Source organism: Sarcophilus harrisii, chromosome 5, assembly GCF_902635505.1.
Source record: "Sarcophilus harrisii chromosome 5, mSarHar1.11, whole genome shotgun sequence".
Lineage (NCBI taxonomy): Eukaryota > Metazoa > Chordata > Mammalia > Dasyuromorphia > Dasyuridae > Sarcophilus > Sarcophilus harrisii.
This window is the reverse complement of record NC_045430.1, coordinates 1,344,669-1,361,294: the sequence shown is the minus strand read 5'-3', so window position 1 is coordinate 1,361,294 and position 16,626 is coordinate 1,344,669. Positions and strand designations below refer to the sequence as shown.

Genomic DNA, 16,626 nt, shown 5'->3' with positions numbered 1-16,626 from the left:
TGGCCCTCAGAAGACTGGATTCTTCAGGCCCTGGGTCCTTCTAAAAAACATTCATCAGCCCTGAAAATCAATATTTGATAAAGGCCCATTGTTGATGGTTGAAACAATTGTTTCTGTTTTCCTGCTCCAAGTTGGGGGGGGGGGACTGGAGAGGGGGTGTAACTGTTCCTCGCCCCATGCTCTCACAGGCTTCTAGAAAGACCAAATTCACGAGCTCTGCCCGAAGATCAGGTCCAAGCTGCACCTTTTTCTGGGACCACAATTGTGGTTAAGGATCTCTTGGAACAGCCTCCAGGGCTCCACTTGGAGCCAGGAGATGTGGATTCAAATGCCAAGTCAGATACTTATGTTCATCAAGTTTTATTTATGGGCCCACTATGTGCAGACACTGCGTTAGACACTGGGGATAAAACTACAAAAACACGGTGCCAGGGGTGGGGGTGGGACGAGCCTGTGTATAAACTGCGTACCTCCCCCCAGTCTCCCTAGGTTCAAAGTCCAGCTACCGCTGTGATAACAGGTTCATCAGCGGTCTCCATATTGCCATCTGAAAAATGGACCTTTTGGACTTTCTTGGCCCCGAGGCCCCCAAAGCAAGGTTGAGATCCTCCATCGCGACTATGGCCCAAAATATGGCAAACAAAGACAGCGTTGGGAGAAAGGAAGGGAAGGGACGTGCCCACCGTGACACAGCCAAGACCCAGGGCTCTGCCCACTGAGCCGACCTGCCTCCCTCCCATCTGAAGTCTGACTCCCCATCTGTAAAATGGAGATAATGCTCATTGCCACATCTACCCCACAGGGCTGGAAGGAAGCCCCTTTGCAAATCTACAGAAACTGGAGCTGCTGCCATTCAAAGAGCAGGGCCAGTGAGAGGCAGCCGTCCCCTACACCCATCCTCCTTCAGATCGCAGAGTTCGTCTACAAGAAGCACAAGCGAGCCTCCCTGGCTGGGCCCTTCTCGGACTCCCAGGACCCTCTCTCCCTCCTATCCCGGTGCCTCGGCTTTGCCAGGCCGAGACACCTTCAGTGCCAGACAATGAGCAAGACCCGAAGGGGGCTGGGCTTCAACATCCCAATCTTCCCAAACAATCGCCCCCGAGGGTTCTGGGAGTCGGGCAGCCACAGATTCTGGCAACGTCGGCTCGGCCCAAAGACTACAAATGCCAGATCTCAAGCTCACTGGTCTTCAGAGTCTGGGGGTGAGGGGAACACGGAAGAGAGACTCTGCTCTGCCCCTTCCTAAAGAGATGACCCTAGTCGAGTCACTTCCTGACTCTGGGAAGGGCTTGGAATAAATGGGCACCAGCATCCTATCATCTCTAAAAACCCATGATATCTTAGGAGATGAGGAAGAAACAGAGCCCTGCGTGGCCTGGGCTCAGGCACTTGGGAGGCGGCTTCTTAGGGTCGGAGAGTTTTTGTAAACAAGTTTACTTATGAGACGCCAAAGGAAAATGAAAAGATTAATCCGCCCCTTCCCCCTCCCAAAATGTGAAATGAGAAATAGAGCCTCTGTTCCCATCGATCACACACGACTCCCTCTTGGAAAGCAATATCAGAATGGCTTCATTCACTAGTGCCCAGAAGCTACTTTTGCTCAGAAACAAAACGATCCAATACCCGAGTTGGGGAGGTGTCGGGGGGGGGGGGGTGATTTCGAGGATTTTCTCATTGATGAGCCAGCCTGAAATGGATGATCTCATCTCCCAAACATTTGCCCGTGCCCCATTATTTTCCCCTTTCAGTTTGCCCCTTTGAGAAAAAGTCTGTCCCACGCCAGGGCGGCCATGTCTGGCCGACAAGGAGGAAATCCAGAGCCGCCCGAGCCGGAGCTCTGATCCACATAGTCCCTGCCCTGCCCCCCAGGCTGCCTCCTCCTTTGCCTCAGTGTGCCCTCTGAAAGACCAGGGCCACGTGGTGGAGTGAGCCTCAAGTTGAGGGCCGCCCAGTCCACCTCGGAAGGCACCATCTTGCCCGGCAGACAGAGCCGTTCTAGCCCCACCGAAATAAGCCGCTCAGCACAGCGAGCTGCCGATCTGCACCTGTTCCAGGCAGAAAACGAGTGACACTGCACTTATGGGAGAATGCCTCATTAGGACCCATTTCAGCTCTCTGAAAGGAAGGTGTCACCCACCCCGGGCTCCCACCACCCCGGAAGAGCCAAAGCCCAGGACAACATCACTCATGGCTGCCGGGTAGAACCCTGTGGATTGCTCCAGCGTGGCCACCAGTCAAGTAAAGTGATGGCATCCTTCTGTCCTCCTCCTCTTCCTTTCCTCCATCCTCTCTCCTCCTCCTCTCCTCCTTCCTTCTTCCTCTTCCTCATCTCTCTCTCTTCCTCCTCCTTCCTCTTTCCTCTTCTTCCTCTCCCCACCCCAAGGCGCCAGGAAGCCGTCCACCTCTCTGCCTTGCTTCAGCCCTTACCTCCCTCCCAGTGATCCCAGGAGCAACGATCTCGGAACAGCGTCTGTCCTGACGAAGAGGGGAGGGGGGGCCCAGGGCCCAACCCTCTGACGGCACGCCACACGCACACAATGGCACATAGGCTCCCTGCCTTCTCGTCTCCTTCCAATCATAGCTCGATATTTTAAATTCGGGAAGGGCAGAAATCCGGAGGCACCCTCGGCAGAAGTGTTTACATGGCACGACTATGTCTCGCTCACTCTCTCACCTTCTTCTTAACCCTAAAAATTCCCTTTCTTTTCTCCTTCCTTTTGGCCTGAATAGGGCACTCAAGCCCCGAGAAAGCAGAGCCGGACTACCCGAATTGTCTTTCTTTGCACATCTTACAGCAACAATAAAAATCCACCGGAAGCCCAGAGCGAGGAGTAGAACCTTGGGCACAATTGCAGCTTGGTGAGCCGGGCACCTCGAGGGCTCACTCTCTCATTAGGAATCCATCCAGTGGCTCCCATGGCACAGCATGGCTCACAGCAGCCTGTCTGGAGGCAGTGGAGTAACCATGCCTTTCATTTGGGTTCCTAGAGCAGCACCCCCATTTCTACCCGAGAAAACTCCAGGAAGGGGGGCCGTGACTGGGCCACTCTTCCCTTTAAGGTGTCGATTACCTCCTGATCTCTCCATATCTCCCTTCCCAAGAGCCCTTCACACCCACAAAGTCTCCAATTTCAGCAAAAGAAAAACCTCCCGATTCTTACCGGGGGCTTTAACTAAGGATTCATATGGGACAAACGTGGACCTCAAATGTTGCAGGCAAAAAAAAAAAAAAAAAAAAGTCACCATTGCTCACACAACCGCACCAGCGGCAATATTTTTACCCAGTTCCCCAATTCTTAGAATTATAATTATAACAAGCTTCCTCTCCCCTCCCAACTTCCCTGCAGGATATTCCAACTTTAATGTTTAACAAGCCATCAAATATGGCCTCCAAGGGGGTGAGGGCGGGAGGTGAGAGAGGGCAATGGACTTCTCCACCTCAGACTATCTCTATGACTCACCCCAAATTACTTGGCTCTACAACTGCCCATAATTTATCCTGGAGCTTAGAGCCTTGGAGTAGAAAGCTGAAGTAAAGAGGGGTCCAAGGACCACCACCTTCCATGTGAATGGGCAGCACCCCCACCCCACTATCATCTTCTCCCAAGTCAGCCTTTTTGCAGCTAATGAAGAGCCAGATGGCAGAATGGTTAACTACACAGAGGTCACATTCGCCAGGGAGCCAACCTTCTTGAAATAAACCTTTCATTCAGCGGGCCTGTAGTTCCGTGAGGAAGCTCCATGTGAAAATAGGCCTCTAGTCTAAGCACATTTCCGTGGGGTGTTTTAACGCTCCACAACACCCCCCCCCCACCAAGACCACTCCATTACTTTCCAGACAAAGCACCCTTCCCCAAACCGCAATGGCGAGGAACAGGACGGGGAAGGGAAGGACCGGCACAAGGCACGCCACCCGTCAGGGGTCCTCGTGTCGGCCATTTTCGGGGGGGAGGGTGGTACAGCATGGAACTTCTCGTGTTTTGCAACAGGCAAAAAGCCACGCCAGCTCTGTCCTCATCTGCCTGAAGATCCACACCCTCAGCCTCTAGACTCCTCTGCGGGAATTCATTTCCCCCTTGCCATGGAGCCCGTGATGGCCTCTGAGAGGGCTTGCCTGCCCGCCTGCCCGGTTGCATTCCTACCTCCTTCCTTGACCTCTCTCTTGCCAAGTGTAGGGTGAGCCACCTCCAGATGTTGATCAGGAGTTACTGCCATTTGCTTTGCTTTGGATTCATGCCGCTGTAAAATACCAGCTCAAACAACGCTCAAGCGGGCCAGTTTCCAAACTGGCTTTGGCCAAAGTCGGGGGGTGGAGAGAGGGAGGGAATCTGGGAACCCCAAAGCAGCTCGAAAGCAAATCAGAGCCGTGCAGGTGAGAAATGGCTCCGGATTTAGAGGAATCTAAGAAGGAACTCGAGTGCTTGCCCAAAAAAGACCTTTTGCAGCCATTCTGGAAATAATTTTTCAAGAGCTCCTTTCTATTTTTCCCCCTTTTACGGGGTACGGGCCATAGGAAAACGAAGCTTTAGAAATTTAGCTGTGTCTCATTTTTGTAGCCGTAAGAGCCGATCTCCCTGGCAGGCCCCCCCAAAACAAGGGCCTGCTCTCCCCAAATTAAAAGGGGTTTCCGGACAATAAGCAGTACCTCTCCTGCCCTGTTACCCTGGGCAGCTGGAGAGACTGCCTTCTACCAGTATTCCACATAGAAATCCCTGCAATTAGTATCTAAATAGACACACATAGAGCAATTGCACAAAGTTTTTTTTAAAAAAATGTTCCTGAGGAATTCAACATGGAGAGAAAGGGTTGGGGAGGAGGCAGGCCTGAAAGCCTGAATACCGAAAAAGTGAGCACGGGCAGGGACAGACCCAACACTCTGGGTCACCATTAAGCCTGAACTGCCCTTGGAGAAGGTTGTTAAGGTTACTGAATGGGAGGCTGGGGGAGACCCAAATGTCTTCCTTCTAATCCGACCTGTCTGCCTTTGGACCTTCCCTTATACTTTAAAAGTTCCCACTAAAGGAAAGGAGGAAGGCAGGGAGGAGGACTCGGCCACGCCAGGGGGAACTTGTGAATTCACAAACGCCCGCTTTAGTGGACCTTTGTCCAACACCTCCTAGAGAACTCCTGACTTCTTCCTCTTTCTCCTCCTTAAACTCTTTCTCCCCGATTTAGAACAAGCTGGAGAGGAAAAAGGCCCAATCGACTCCCACCGAATAGTATAAAACCCCCAAAACAAGGGCCAGGAAGATTGAGAAGGGCCCCCTTTAGGGAGCAGGAGGGAGGGGGAGTTTTTAAAACTTCATTTCCCTCCTTGGCAACTAAGCTCGATGCCCACCCACCCACCCCAGGCCCCACCAGGCCACCAGCACCGAGAACAAATCAACCTGCCACATTATTAAGTGCCAATCAACTGGCTTGGGTTTGATGGGAAAGTCTTACCGTGTGCAACGTGAGGAGGGACCCTGGGACTCGACTCGTGGTGAAGTGGGGGAGCCAGCCAGTCCACGCTGCAGTCAGTCCTGAAACCTCCTGTGCAAAGCAGAGGGAGAGAGGCACACACACTCAGTGGCAAGAACGGGAATCTCTCCGGGGGTGAGGGAGAGAGAGAAGAAGAGAGGGAGGGAGAGAGAGAGAGAGAGAGAGAGAGAGAGAGAGAGAGAGAGAGAGCGAGCAGACAAGACCCGGGAGCAGGCCGGGTGCAGGGGAAAGGCGGTCCTTACCTAGCAACGGGGTTCCGCTCGTGGTGGAGCCGGAGGCGGCGGCGGCCGGCCCAGCTCCCGGCTCCCAGGCCATCGGCCCAGCCCACAAGGAGCGCAGGCTGCCAGCTCTCAGCCACGACAACAATAGCGGGCTGAGAGGGATAGCATGAAAGGGAAAGGAAAAAGAGAGGAGAAGAGAAGAGAGAGGGAGGAGGAGGAGGGAAGGGGGTGGGGAGAAGAAGGTTGGGGAGCTGGGGGCAGGGAGAAGCGTGTTAAGCTCGTCTGGCATTAACAAGTCCAGAATGAAGGATGTTAGCAAACACACAAACAGCATGTCCGATGCATGCTAATGGTCCCGGCTTGATCCCGATATGATGAATTATTCAGCAGGCAAAAAGAGGGGGAGAGTGAGAGAGAGAGAAGGAGAGAGAGAGAGACAGAGAGAGAGAGAGAGAGAGAGAGAGAGAGAGAGAGAGAGAGAGAGCGCAGGAGGAGGAGCAGGAGAAGGAGGAGGAAGGGGAAGGAAGGGGGAGAGTCCCCCTAGACCTTTCACATGCCTACAGAGAGAGAGATAGGGAGGCCTTGAAAGGTGGGTGGGTGGGTGGGAAGGGGAGGGAAAAAGGAGGAGGAGGAGAAAGAGGAGGAAAAGGAGGAAGAGGAGAAGGAGGAGGAGGAGGGGGAAGGAGGAGGAAGAAGAGGAGGAGGGGGCTGCTGCTTTTTTTTAAGTATAGTTAAAACTTTCTTCCAGTCTCTAGCTTGAAACCAAGTTCGAGAGAAGGGGACACCCCGAGGCCTCCTTAAGGGTCCGGCCTGGTGCTGGAGCGTTTTGCGGGCTGGCCCAATCCGGTCGCGTCTTTTGGTCCTTTCTCCCCTTCTCCTTCCTGCTCTCAAACCCCCCCAGTCCCGGCCCGTTTGGTCCTGGCCGTGACCGCCCCCTTTCTGTCTTTTGTCTCCCGGAGCTGGCACCTGTCCCAGATACGGGGAGCGGCGCCAGCAGGCAGGCGGGCGGGCGGGCCGGCCGGCCGGGGGCTTCTGGGCCCGGGAGGAGGCTCGGCGGGTGGGAGCCGGCCCAGTCCGGCCGGCCCAAAGGAAGGAGAGAAGAGGGGAGAGGGAAATAGGGCGAGCGGGCGGCAGCGGCTTCACCCCCTGGCAGAATCGGGCCGCCTCGGGCAGCGGGCACAGCGGCACAATAAAAGACCCCGCCAAAAACAGAAGGGAGCCCGAGACATCGGGGCCCAGCACTCGGCCGCAGGGCTGCCGCTTTCCGCTCCGTGCTATTCCAGCGCCCGGGAGAAGGGGGGAGGCGGGGAGCACCACTTTAATGACCCCCCACTTCCCCCGCGGGGCCCGGGAGCCTGTGGGCGCAGCGCCCGCGGCGGGCTCAGCACACAAATCCGGGCAGCGCGCCTCTCTCTCAAAGCGCCCCGGGGGAGCTGTCCCCGGCCGGGCTGGGCGAGGGGAAAGTGGGGGGCTGCGGGCTGCGGACTGGACGGGCATGCGGGCCGGGGAGGAGCCACCCCGAGCCTGGGCGAGGCTGGCAGGCGGGGGGGAGGGGAGGGGAGAAAGCGGCCAGAGCTGCAAGAGAATGGGAGGGAGAAAGAAAGAAGAATGGCAAATAGGAGGGGAGAGGCCCGGGGAAGGGGAGGGGGGAGAGGTGCTGCCCACCGAGGGGGGAGGGGGACCAGGCTTGCGTGGCGGCGGCGGCGGGGACGCGCCCTAGGAGGCGCGCGCGCAGAGCCCCACGCAGCCGCCCCTCCCCTGCCACCGCCGGGCGTACCCCCCCCCCCCGGCCCCGGGCCCGAAGGCCCAGGCCCCCACCCGCGAGCTCGGCTCCTCCCGCGGCTCCCCCTCCCGGCCTCCCCGCCCTCGTCGCAGGAGCCGAGGCCGGGAAGCGCGCCCCCGCCGCCGTGTCCTCGGGCCACTCGGGAGCGTGCGCGTCCCCAGACTCGGGGCCGGGACGCCCAGGCTGCGTCAGACCGTCCGGGGGGGAGGGGCGTCCGAGGACTTGACCTTGGCCGGACCGAACTCGTCCCTCTCGCGGCTCCAGGCCGGGGGAGTCGGAGCGCGCCCCGGTGTGTGCGCGCACGCGCGCCCCGCCCTCGCTGACTCGGGTTCTGCCGGCTCCCCATCCCCCATCCATCGCTCCCCTCTCCCCCCCTCCCGGGGCCCTCCTGCCGAGCCGCCGCCGCCGCTCCAGGGGACACGGTGACTGGCGGACGGGCTGCCGGCCTCCCCGGGCTCCCCGGGCTCTGCGCCCTCCCGGAGGGGACCCCGCGGCCGCTTACACTTGGCCTTGCTGATGGGGGGGAGGGCGGAGCACAGGCCCTCCCCCCTCCCCGTCTCCCTCTCCCCAAACCCCACGTTGCGCTTTTTGGCCGCTCACTGTAGGGCTTTTGTCAGGCCAACTTCCTGGCACCGGCCGCCTCCCCCGAGCCTGTCCCCAAGCTCCCCCTGCGCACCCCCCGCCGCCGCCCGGGCGCAACCGCTGCCAGGCCCCGGGCTTCGCAGCCTCCTCGGCTTTCCGTGCCCGAGCCCGAGAGAACAAAACAGACCCACCAAAAACCCCAACTCAGAGCGTCGAGATGACTTTTCTCTCTGCAAACACACGGCTCTTGTTTCCCCTTTGCGACGGAGAAAGCCTCAAGTCCATCCTGATGGACTGGACACATTTACGAATCTGACCCAACTTTACCCAAGAGACAGAAGTCCCAGCCGGAGAACTGGAAAGGTGGGAACTGTGATTCTTATCATGCCCACCACCCCATCCCATCCCCGCCCCCATCCCCATCCCCATCCCATCCCCATCGTTACTGTTGCTTACAATTGGTCGGGCACTGGGCAGAGGTCTGACCCAGAGAGGGGGGAGAGAGAGAGTGCCTGATTGGATGGCCGAGGTCTGGAGTGTCCTCGGGGCTGGGGCCCCTAGAGCTGTCCCGGGGCTAGGAGGAAGGAGGGATTGTGTATTTGGAGCCACACTGGCTGTAGCAGGCGAGCCAGCTAGCCCACTGCTTCCTGGTCTGAAGCAGGGCTTCTCCATTTCTTACTGTCTGGGAATTGGGGCTGCGCTGCTCTCTCTGTCTCTCTCTCTCTCTCTCTCTCTGTGTCTCTTCTCTCTCTCTCTCTCTGTCTCATTCTCTCTCTTCTCTCTCTGTCACTCTCTGTCTCATTCTCTCTCTCTTTCTCATTCTCTCTCTGTTTCTCTCTCTTTTTCTCTCTCTGTCACTCTCTGTTTCATTCTCTCTTCTCTCTCTCTCTCATTCTCTCTCTCTGTTTCTCTCTTTCTCCCTCCCTCCCTGCCTAATGACTGCCCCCATCCTATGTGCTCCAAGCTGGGGGCAGCTGCTGGCTTTTTCAGAAGGCAGAACACAACTTCAAGCTTCCTCTACTTTGTCCCCTTCCCTCCCTCCCCCCCCCCCACTATACCCTCCCCTCTCATAGCAACAGAGTTTCTTGGTACTTGGCCCCAGCATACATCAGCGTTCCTTCCATCCAGTACCCTTCCACGTCACATCTCACCATTCTTGTCTACCAATTGAAACCTGCCCATTGGAAGAAAAATATATATACTTTTTATGTCATTGGTAAATTCAAAAGTTGCTGCCAGCCCTCTCCTTGCTGGGAAACTTCATTAAACATCGGATTAGCCCCATAGACAGTACAAAGGAGAGGACCCTCACGCGGCCGCGTGTCCCTTTGCTCGCAGTGTCTCTGCTCCTCCCTCCCGCCCACTCCCACTCGGAGGGGTGTGCGTTCTCTTCCACTTTGGGACGGGCTCGAGGGTCCTCTTGTTTGTTCGGCCAGTGGCCTGATTTCTCAGCTGGATCCCGAGGAGGAGCGAGGGCACGCCATGCTCTGTCCAGATCTTAGCCCAAATGGGCAGCTTCTCTCCACTGAGACGGACCAGAGGCTGTGGCAGGCTGCTGCTTGGGGTGGGGTGGGTTTTTCCATATTTGCTATGCAATATTTATAGAGGGGAATGAGGCCCCATGGGAAGGGAAACGTTGAAGGGGCTCCAGAATCTGGGACAGTCTAGAATTCTTTCCCCTCAATACAGCCCCCAAAGCAGAGATCCCATAGTTGCCCAACATTTGACTGGAAAATTCAGAATAGCAAAAGGCATTGGGTTTTGCTTCCCTGTGTCCAAACAGCCGTGCTCCCCGACACATACACCCGCAGGCTTGCAGGCTCACCCCAGGACAGGCTTTCCCTGAAATTCAGGCACAATTCATTGCTCAACTATTGTTTTTAAATAGATAGGAAATAAATGAATGAATGCCCAAAGACTGAATACCTGCCTGTATTTATCTGTGGAGGAAATAAGTTTTCTAGGATAGCTTTGAATTGGAGCTACCAGGGCTGAGGGGAAAAGCTTGTCAGTCAGCACTGCTCATCCCTACCTTAAACACAAACACAGGCATATTCATGACAAGAACAACCTCTCCTCAAAAAAAAAAAAAATTAATTCCTCTCTAATGAAAACCACAGCAGCCATTCCATCCTTCCTCCAGGATCCAATCTCTACTTTCTAGCATAAAGCAAACTGCTTGGTGAAAACTCTTTTCCTTCATCCAGCACAATTTTTACCCATTTTTACTTCATTGAAATTTGAAGGATTAGACCAGGCTAAAGAGCCTGGCCCTCGATGACGTGGCTGTCCACTAAAAGAGCCCGAGTGAGGGAGAGAGAGAAAGAGAGAGAGAGAGAGAGAGAGAGAGAGAGAGAGAGAGAGAGAGAGAGAGAGAGAGAGAGAGAATAGAGGCTCCGGCAACCTCCGTTTTTTCCCCCAAACAATCTTAACTGTGAGAAAGAATCCAAGCCCCAAGAAGCATCAAAATAGCCTAAATACACACACCACCACCACCACCATTAACCCAAATATGTCTTGTCTGGTCTACCTCCTGACAAATATATTAAAGCTACTTTGTGGCTTTCCAATATTGGAGGAGGGTTGAGGATCCCAGACGTTCTCAGGGAACTGGTATTTTGTGTCTGGGTGTAAGAGCCTTATTCCTGACTGCTCTGCTCCCCCCCCAAAAAAAAAACCAGAAAAGGAAATGAAAGGAAAAATTTTAAAAATAAAATAACCACATAAAATATAGAATCAAGAAGGAGCAACCCCGCAGTGACTACATTTTCTTAGCTCTCTGCTTCCCTTCCTCCTTTGCCTGCAAAGTGACAGAGCATGAGGAAAAAACAAACAAATAAAAAAATCAAAGAGCAAGTCAATTAATAAATACCTAAGAAACTAATTACAGAACTACCTGGGCACCTGTCTCGTTCACACATGCCCCACTGCAGATACAGAAAATGCCTCTTCTTCCAAAGATATAATTATAAAGGAAAATGAGTTGCAACCAAAAACTACTTTTGGATTTATTCTGAATCCATTTCTCAAGCACTTTGGCGCAAAGAAATCAATTTTGCTTTAAATCTGAGATGTAAAACATTGACCTTTCGCATGTGTGTACTTCAGGAGAGAAAAGGAGTCGGCAAACAGCTCGCTCTTTTTACCCCACAAAGTACAAGCGACTTCTCTTCCATCCCCAAAGAATACTCACCTCTCTAGGCTGTTAACACCAATGCAGTCTAAATAACTCCATTCCTGTTAAAACTGGAGACTCATCACCAGATCTCTGCCTTGTAACTTTCACCTGAAACCCCAGGATCTCCGGGATCACCTTGCTAGCCTTTCTTTCTTGCTGGAGGATGATTTTCCCCCTTCTCGGAAAAAGGCATTTGAATGCTGGCTGTTCCCTCCAGTTTTTATTTGGATCCAGGCAGAAGGCTGTCCTTGGGAATGTAGGATTTTTTTTTCTCTCCTCTGGTTCTAGTGGGGATTTCCATGTAATTATGAGCGCAAATTGGGAAGCTAAATTCAGCTTTATTCAGAAATAATTAATACCAGTCAGGTAATTCCAGATGAGTTGTAGTCAGTGATTTTTTCCTCCATTTTCTGTTATCATTATAATATTTAAAGTAAAATAAATTGTGATTCGTGTTAGCAAAAAAAAAAAAGATTTTTAAAAGTAAGTTTTTAAAATATATATATTAAAAGACTGCATTTTGTCGCTGGATCCCAAATGAATGGTCTGCCCTGACTTTTTGGGAAGGAGCTCTAAAAGGATGAGGTCAAATCTTTCCAAGAGCTGAGATATTCCAGTACGTAAAGGTCTTTTGGGGTGAATTATTTTCTTCCCCTTTTATCACAAGATCTGCCTAATGGAAATCTCAGCAAGGGACTTCCTGCTGCCCATCCACCCTTCCCCCACCAAAAAAAAATGTTTTTTCTTTTTTCCCCTGGTTCAATTTTAATTTAGAATGTCATACACTTTGGTAAAAATGAGTGAAGTTTAAGATTATAATAATTTTACTGCTACTTTTTAGTGAAAGACATTTTGTAAAAATTGGCTGTAGAGTTAAAGCAAAGTTACCTGTTTTCTTCTCTACCCTTCCCCCCTTACAAAAACACTTCGATTTGTTTCAGAGTGACCTCATTTGGTGTCCAAGACTTCTTCCACACACAAAGCCATATTCTAGCAGTTAAGATATAGTACATTATTGTTAAATAAATCAGGAAAATAAGGGAGAAAGGATGGCTGGTGGGACAATTTCTATTTAAACGGGAATTTTTAAAACTTTACTTTCATAGTCCGGAAGGAGCACATTTGTAACCCTGATCAAATGCCTCCGATTCTGTTTGCTCCCAGGATGGACAGGGTGGGCCCCCTAAGCTTAGTGCCCACAGAGCCGGTGCCCTTGGGAAGACAGCTGCTTCGATGCCCTCAGTAAATGTTTTCCAAAAGCAGGCAATAGACAGACAGACAGACAGAGGCAGGCAGGCAGACACAGACAGATAATCAAAGTGGGGGACAAAATCTAGGGACAAGTTTCATGTTGTTTATTATTATTATTTCCGATAAGTTTCTGCTTTCAGTTGCCTATTGAAAATCCATTTTGCTCTGCCCCTTCAGTAATAAGAAATGGGCTCTTGGAATTTATAGTTCATCATAGATTTCTGGGCATTCATTTCCCAGGAAGCTGGATGTATGCGTGTGGATATACATCTATTAAAAAGACACAGACACACACATGTGGGAAGAAGATAAAACCAGAGCACACACCCAGCAAAACAGCAAAACTTAAATCAGAATTTTAAAATGCCTCCGATTGCAAAAAGGCTCCATAAATGTGGACCCACGTTTCCTTCAAAACACAATGAAGCGTTTCTCCAAAGCATTTGCTCCGTCCACTCCATTTTTAGCAATAATGGTTTGTAGCAAACTTGGCATTTAAGTGCTAGCAACACAAATGAAGCCCTGGCAAGCAGACAAGTGGATCTGAGGGAAAAGGAGAGCTCAGGGGGCGAGTTCCATAAGCAGCCCCCTCTTCGGCACTCAAAAATAGTCATAATAAAGAGTGGCCGCAAAAGCAGGACATTGCTTCTTTCACTATAAAAACCATGTAAATTTACAGTGTTCTAAAATGCACTCGGGCCTGGGTTTTTGTTGTGTGTGTTTTTTAGAGGGGGAGGGTGTTTCTTTTGTCTTGTGACTGGTAGCTGCCAGCTCAATATTTGAAAAAGAAACACCCAGATTAGAATTTTAGAGTGGACAAAGGATCATCTTAACTAGATGATAAAATTCTGTCTTCATTACATGTTACACATGTGTATATATTTTACATAGCCTTCTTCAGGAGAGCCTCCTGTGAGTTGTGAGACATTTTGTGTCTGTATTATATATTATGTTCATTTTATCATTTCGTTCCATGAAGCATGTGTGTATGTAGATACACACACACACACACACACACAGAGGGAGAGAGAGAATCTTCATTTTATTTACACATACATGTGTTTTTTTAATAGATATAAATATTTTCTATTAGTTCTATATTTTCTATTACCCTGGAACATCTCTCACATATATTTATTCTATTCTACATGTGGGTCCATATACTGGGTACAGTGTCAGTAAAACCTACACATGGAGATATCTTTTTTATTTAATGCTATATGTGTTTTCTTTTTATCTCTATTTAACATATGTATTTAATCTATATTATTATAACCTACATGTATATTTTTATGATGTCCTACTTATCTGTATATGTATCTTAATGATCTATTATTTGCTACACTCTCTATATCTATTGTGTGTGATATGTGCAATATAGCAGATAATATAGATAGATCTACAAATGTATGGACATCTTAGCTATACTTTTCACTATAAGTTATAAATGTACACACACCTGTCTTCATTATATGTTACATCTGTGTATCTATCTTATTTTTCTTACATAGCTTTCATTACGTGGTCTTTGTATATACAGCTCTTACATATCTTTCCATTATCTGCTGTGTGTATCTTTTTATTATATATTACTGAAGTAGATCATATTTCTATTTTAGCATATGCTATATTGTATCTCTGTGTGTTATATATTAAAGCTGAAAGGGAAACATATGCTATATTGTATCTGTGTGTATTATATATTAAAAGCGAGAAGGAAACAAGATTGAGAAATCAGCTAACTTAATTTTTATTTTTTTCTAAGCCGTATAAACATACATAAAGAGAATAAGGCATTTGTGCTCGTGTGTATAGATGTGGGCTTATGCAATAGCTAGATATCAATAGAGATGGAGATAAAGATGGGACAGCTGTATTTTCCTTGTCCATGGGAGGCTGGGAATACATTTTTCCTTGGGTCTGCATGAGCACGGATGATATGAGTTACAAATTTCAGCCTAGCTTTCGAAGAGACATATCTATTTTGGGTTAAGACCCATGTTCCTGATTTAGGGTTCCGGGGAAGATATGTCACCCCCTGCACTCTAGAACTGTCATTTTGCCTTCCAAAAAATTGACAGATTTTCTCATGCTCCTATCTGATGTTCTCTCTCTGTCTCAGATTCATTAAAATGGCGTCTCCCACTAGAAATGGCTATTTCTCTCTCTGATTTCTGGCACCGCTTATAGTCTATAGTCAGTCAATAGTGATTGCAGGTATTTAACTATTTCTGGTCAAACCAATCCGAGTGTTCTCTCTGAGGAAAAACAAAGGATGAGGCATTAGATAGTTTGAAAAGAGAAACAGTGTTGGTTTTAGGAAAATCACCAGCAAAATGTGTCTCCTGTTTATCCAGGCAGGGAAGAGGGCTTTACTGGAGGGAAGGGGGAAGTTGCCGTAAAGAGTATAATATCTTAGATCTATTCAAAGGAACCCGTGTCCCTGAAATCTCTCGGCTCGGGCCTGACCCTGTCTTCCTCTGGACCAAAGCCCAATGGAACAGAGCATTGAAATATAAACTTTGGGAAATCTCGCCTTCTGCTTGTGGGTCTCACCTCCACACATCCTGGCCGGGGAAATGTTAATGCATTCATCGACAGTCGGTATCGCCATCCAAGGTAGAGGCTTTCCTTCCACGCATCAGGCGCCAGGCCCGGAGCTGTGTTATTTCAGCTGTGAGCCCATTAACTATATTGATAAAGCACATGTCCTTTTGTAAGAGACCGAGAACTTGACAGAACAGCATCGGAGTAAGAGATTGTGGAAATCCATGCGGAATCTGCCGGGACATCAGTGGGCGGGCGAAGACTTCCCCAAAGGAAGCGTCCCGTCTCCCGACCGGAGAATTCTTCCAGAGAGCAATTAGTGGAGACTAAGCTGCTGGGAGGACAGAACTTCCCGGGGGTGTAGCAAGGAAGCGAACCCCGATGGGGCCAAACTCGGGGTGTTAGGAAAATTCCATTTCAGGAGGGAAATAAGTGAAGAGAGTAGCTTTTTCCCTTCCATGGCACGGATGGCCATAGGCACATCTGTTAACACACACACATATGCACATCACAACACACACACACACACACACACACACACAAACCACTTCCGGCCTCAACTTTGCTATCCTTCTTTCTTCTGCTTAGAAAAAAGGGGAAATGCAGACTTTAGGCTACAGCCTACCACCTGGTCCATTTTCAGGATCACCCTCCCTCACATTCTGGCCCTGGGTTTTATTTGTTTGGTTCTCTGGAAATATACCAGACTCCAAATCTAACTAAGAAAACGGTAAGACAACTTCCTTCCAGATCAAAAAGCCAGTCCAAAGGTCCAATAGCAATGGAGATGTTTAAAGGTGAAAAATAACCTATTTATCAGAGATAGGGATGGGGTGGGGAATCTAGAGGAAAAATTCATATGCATTTTTCCATAGACTTACAAGTATTTAAAAGAATAGAAAGAACAACAAAAAATTATTTTTCCTCCCAAAAAAACCCAGCAACTTAATACAGACTCAGCCCCAAAAGAATATCCCATTTCTTATAGGCAAAACCAAAGATCTACTGGACTTTTACCTGATTCGACTTTGGAAAACCTATTGTTTAAAAAAAATGACCAGAAGCCCCTGCCCTAGGCTTTCTCAGCTATTTGGTGAGGGTTCAGTTCTCAGTAACCGCTTCTAACGAACAGCATCTTGGATTTCTGAGTCACTAACTGAGACGGGCCTTGGGTTCCAATATCATTCATCTACCTGAGCCCTTGCAGAAAAATCATTTTTTTTTTTTTGCTTCAGGGATTTAGACACAGGCCAGAGCTACAGACCCAGGCTGACTCCTGCCCCAGCCTCCAGAGAGGATTAAGTGAGATAGATAGGATGTTTACCCTTAGGTGGACAGTCCCCAAGCCCTAAGAGGCTTAGAATCCATCAAGTCAGGCCACTCCACAAAGACACATTTAGGGGGAAAGCCCTCAATAATCTTTCTGGGTCCACAAGAAAAAAACCGTCAGAAGATATAGCTGCCTTCCACCACCCCCAAATACACAGTCACCCAAAAATGCCTCCAGGAACATAGAATTCTTTGATAAGGACAATGAGGAGCACAAATCTATTAATAAACAAGCAGATAGTGACTCCTGGGTA

The 16,626-nt window shown here is 50.1% G+C and overlaps 1 protein-coding gene across 4 annotated transcripts in view; it reads right to left on the bottom strand.

The window, feature by feature from the left end:
* Positions 1–16,626, bottom strand: part of LOC116419360 (translation initiation factor IF-2-like) — a 78,083-nt gene that overhangs the window by 43,266 nt on the left and 18,191 nt on the right. For 3 of the 4 annotated variants that reach the window (XR_004229647.1, XM_031938925.1, XM_031938927.1), the window contains exon 2: positions 5,443–5,532. Coding sequence is in view for 3 of the 4 variants with exons in the window: in XM_031938925.1 (XP_031794785.1) it covers positions 5,443–5,532 (90 nt within the window). In the remaining variant the exon portion in view is untranslated. Of the gene's footprint in view, positions 1–5,442; positions 5,533–5,723; positions 5,914–16,626 lie in introns of those variants that run through there. The other variant, XM_031938926.1, reaches the window with a different exon arrangement.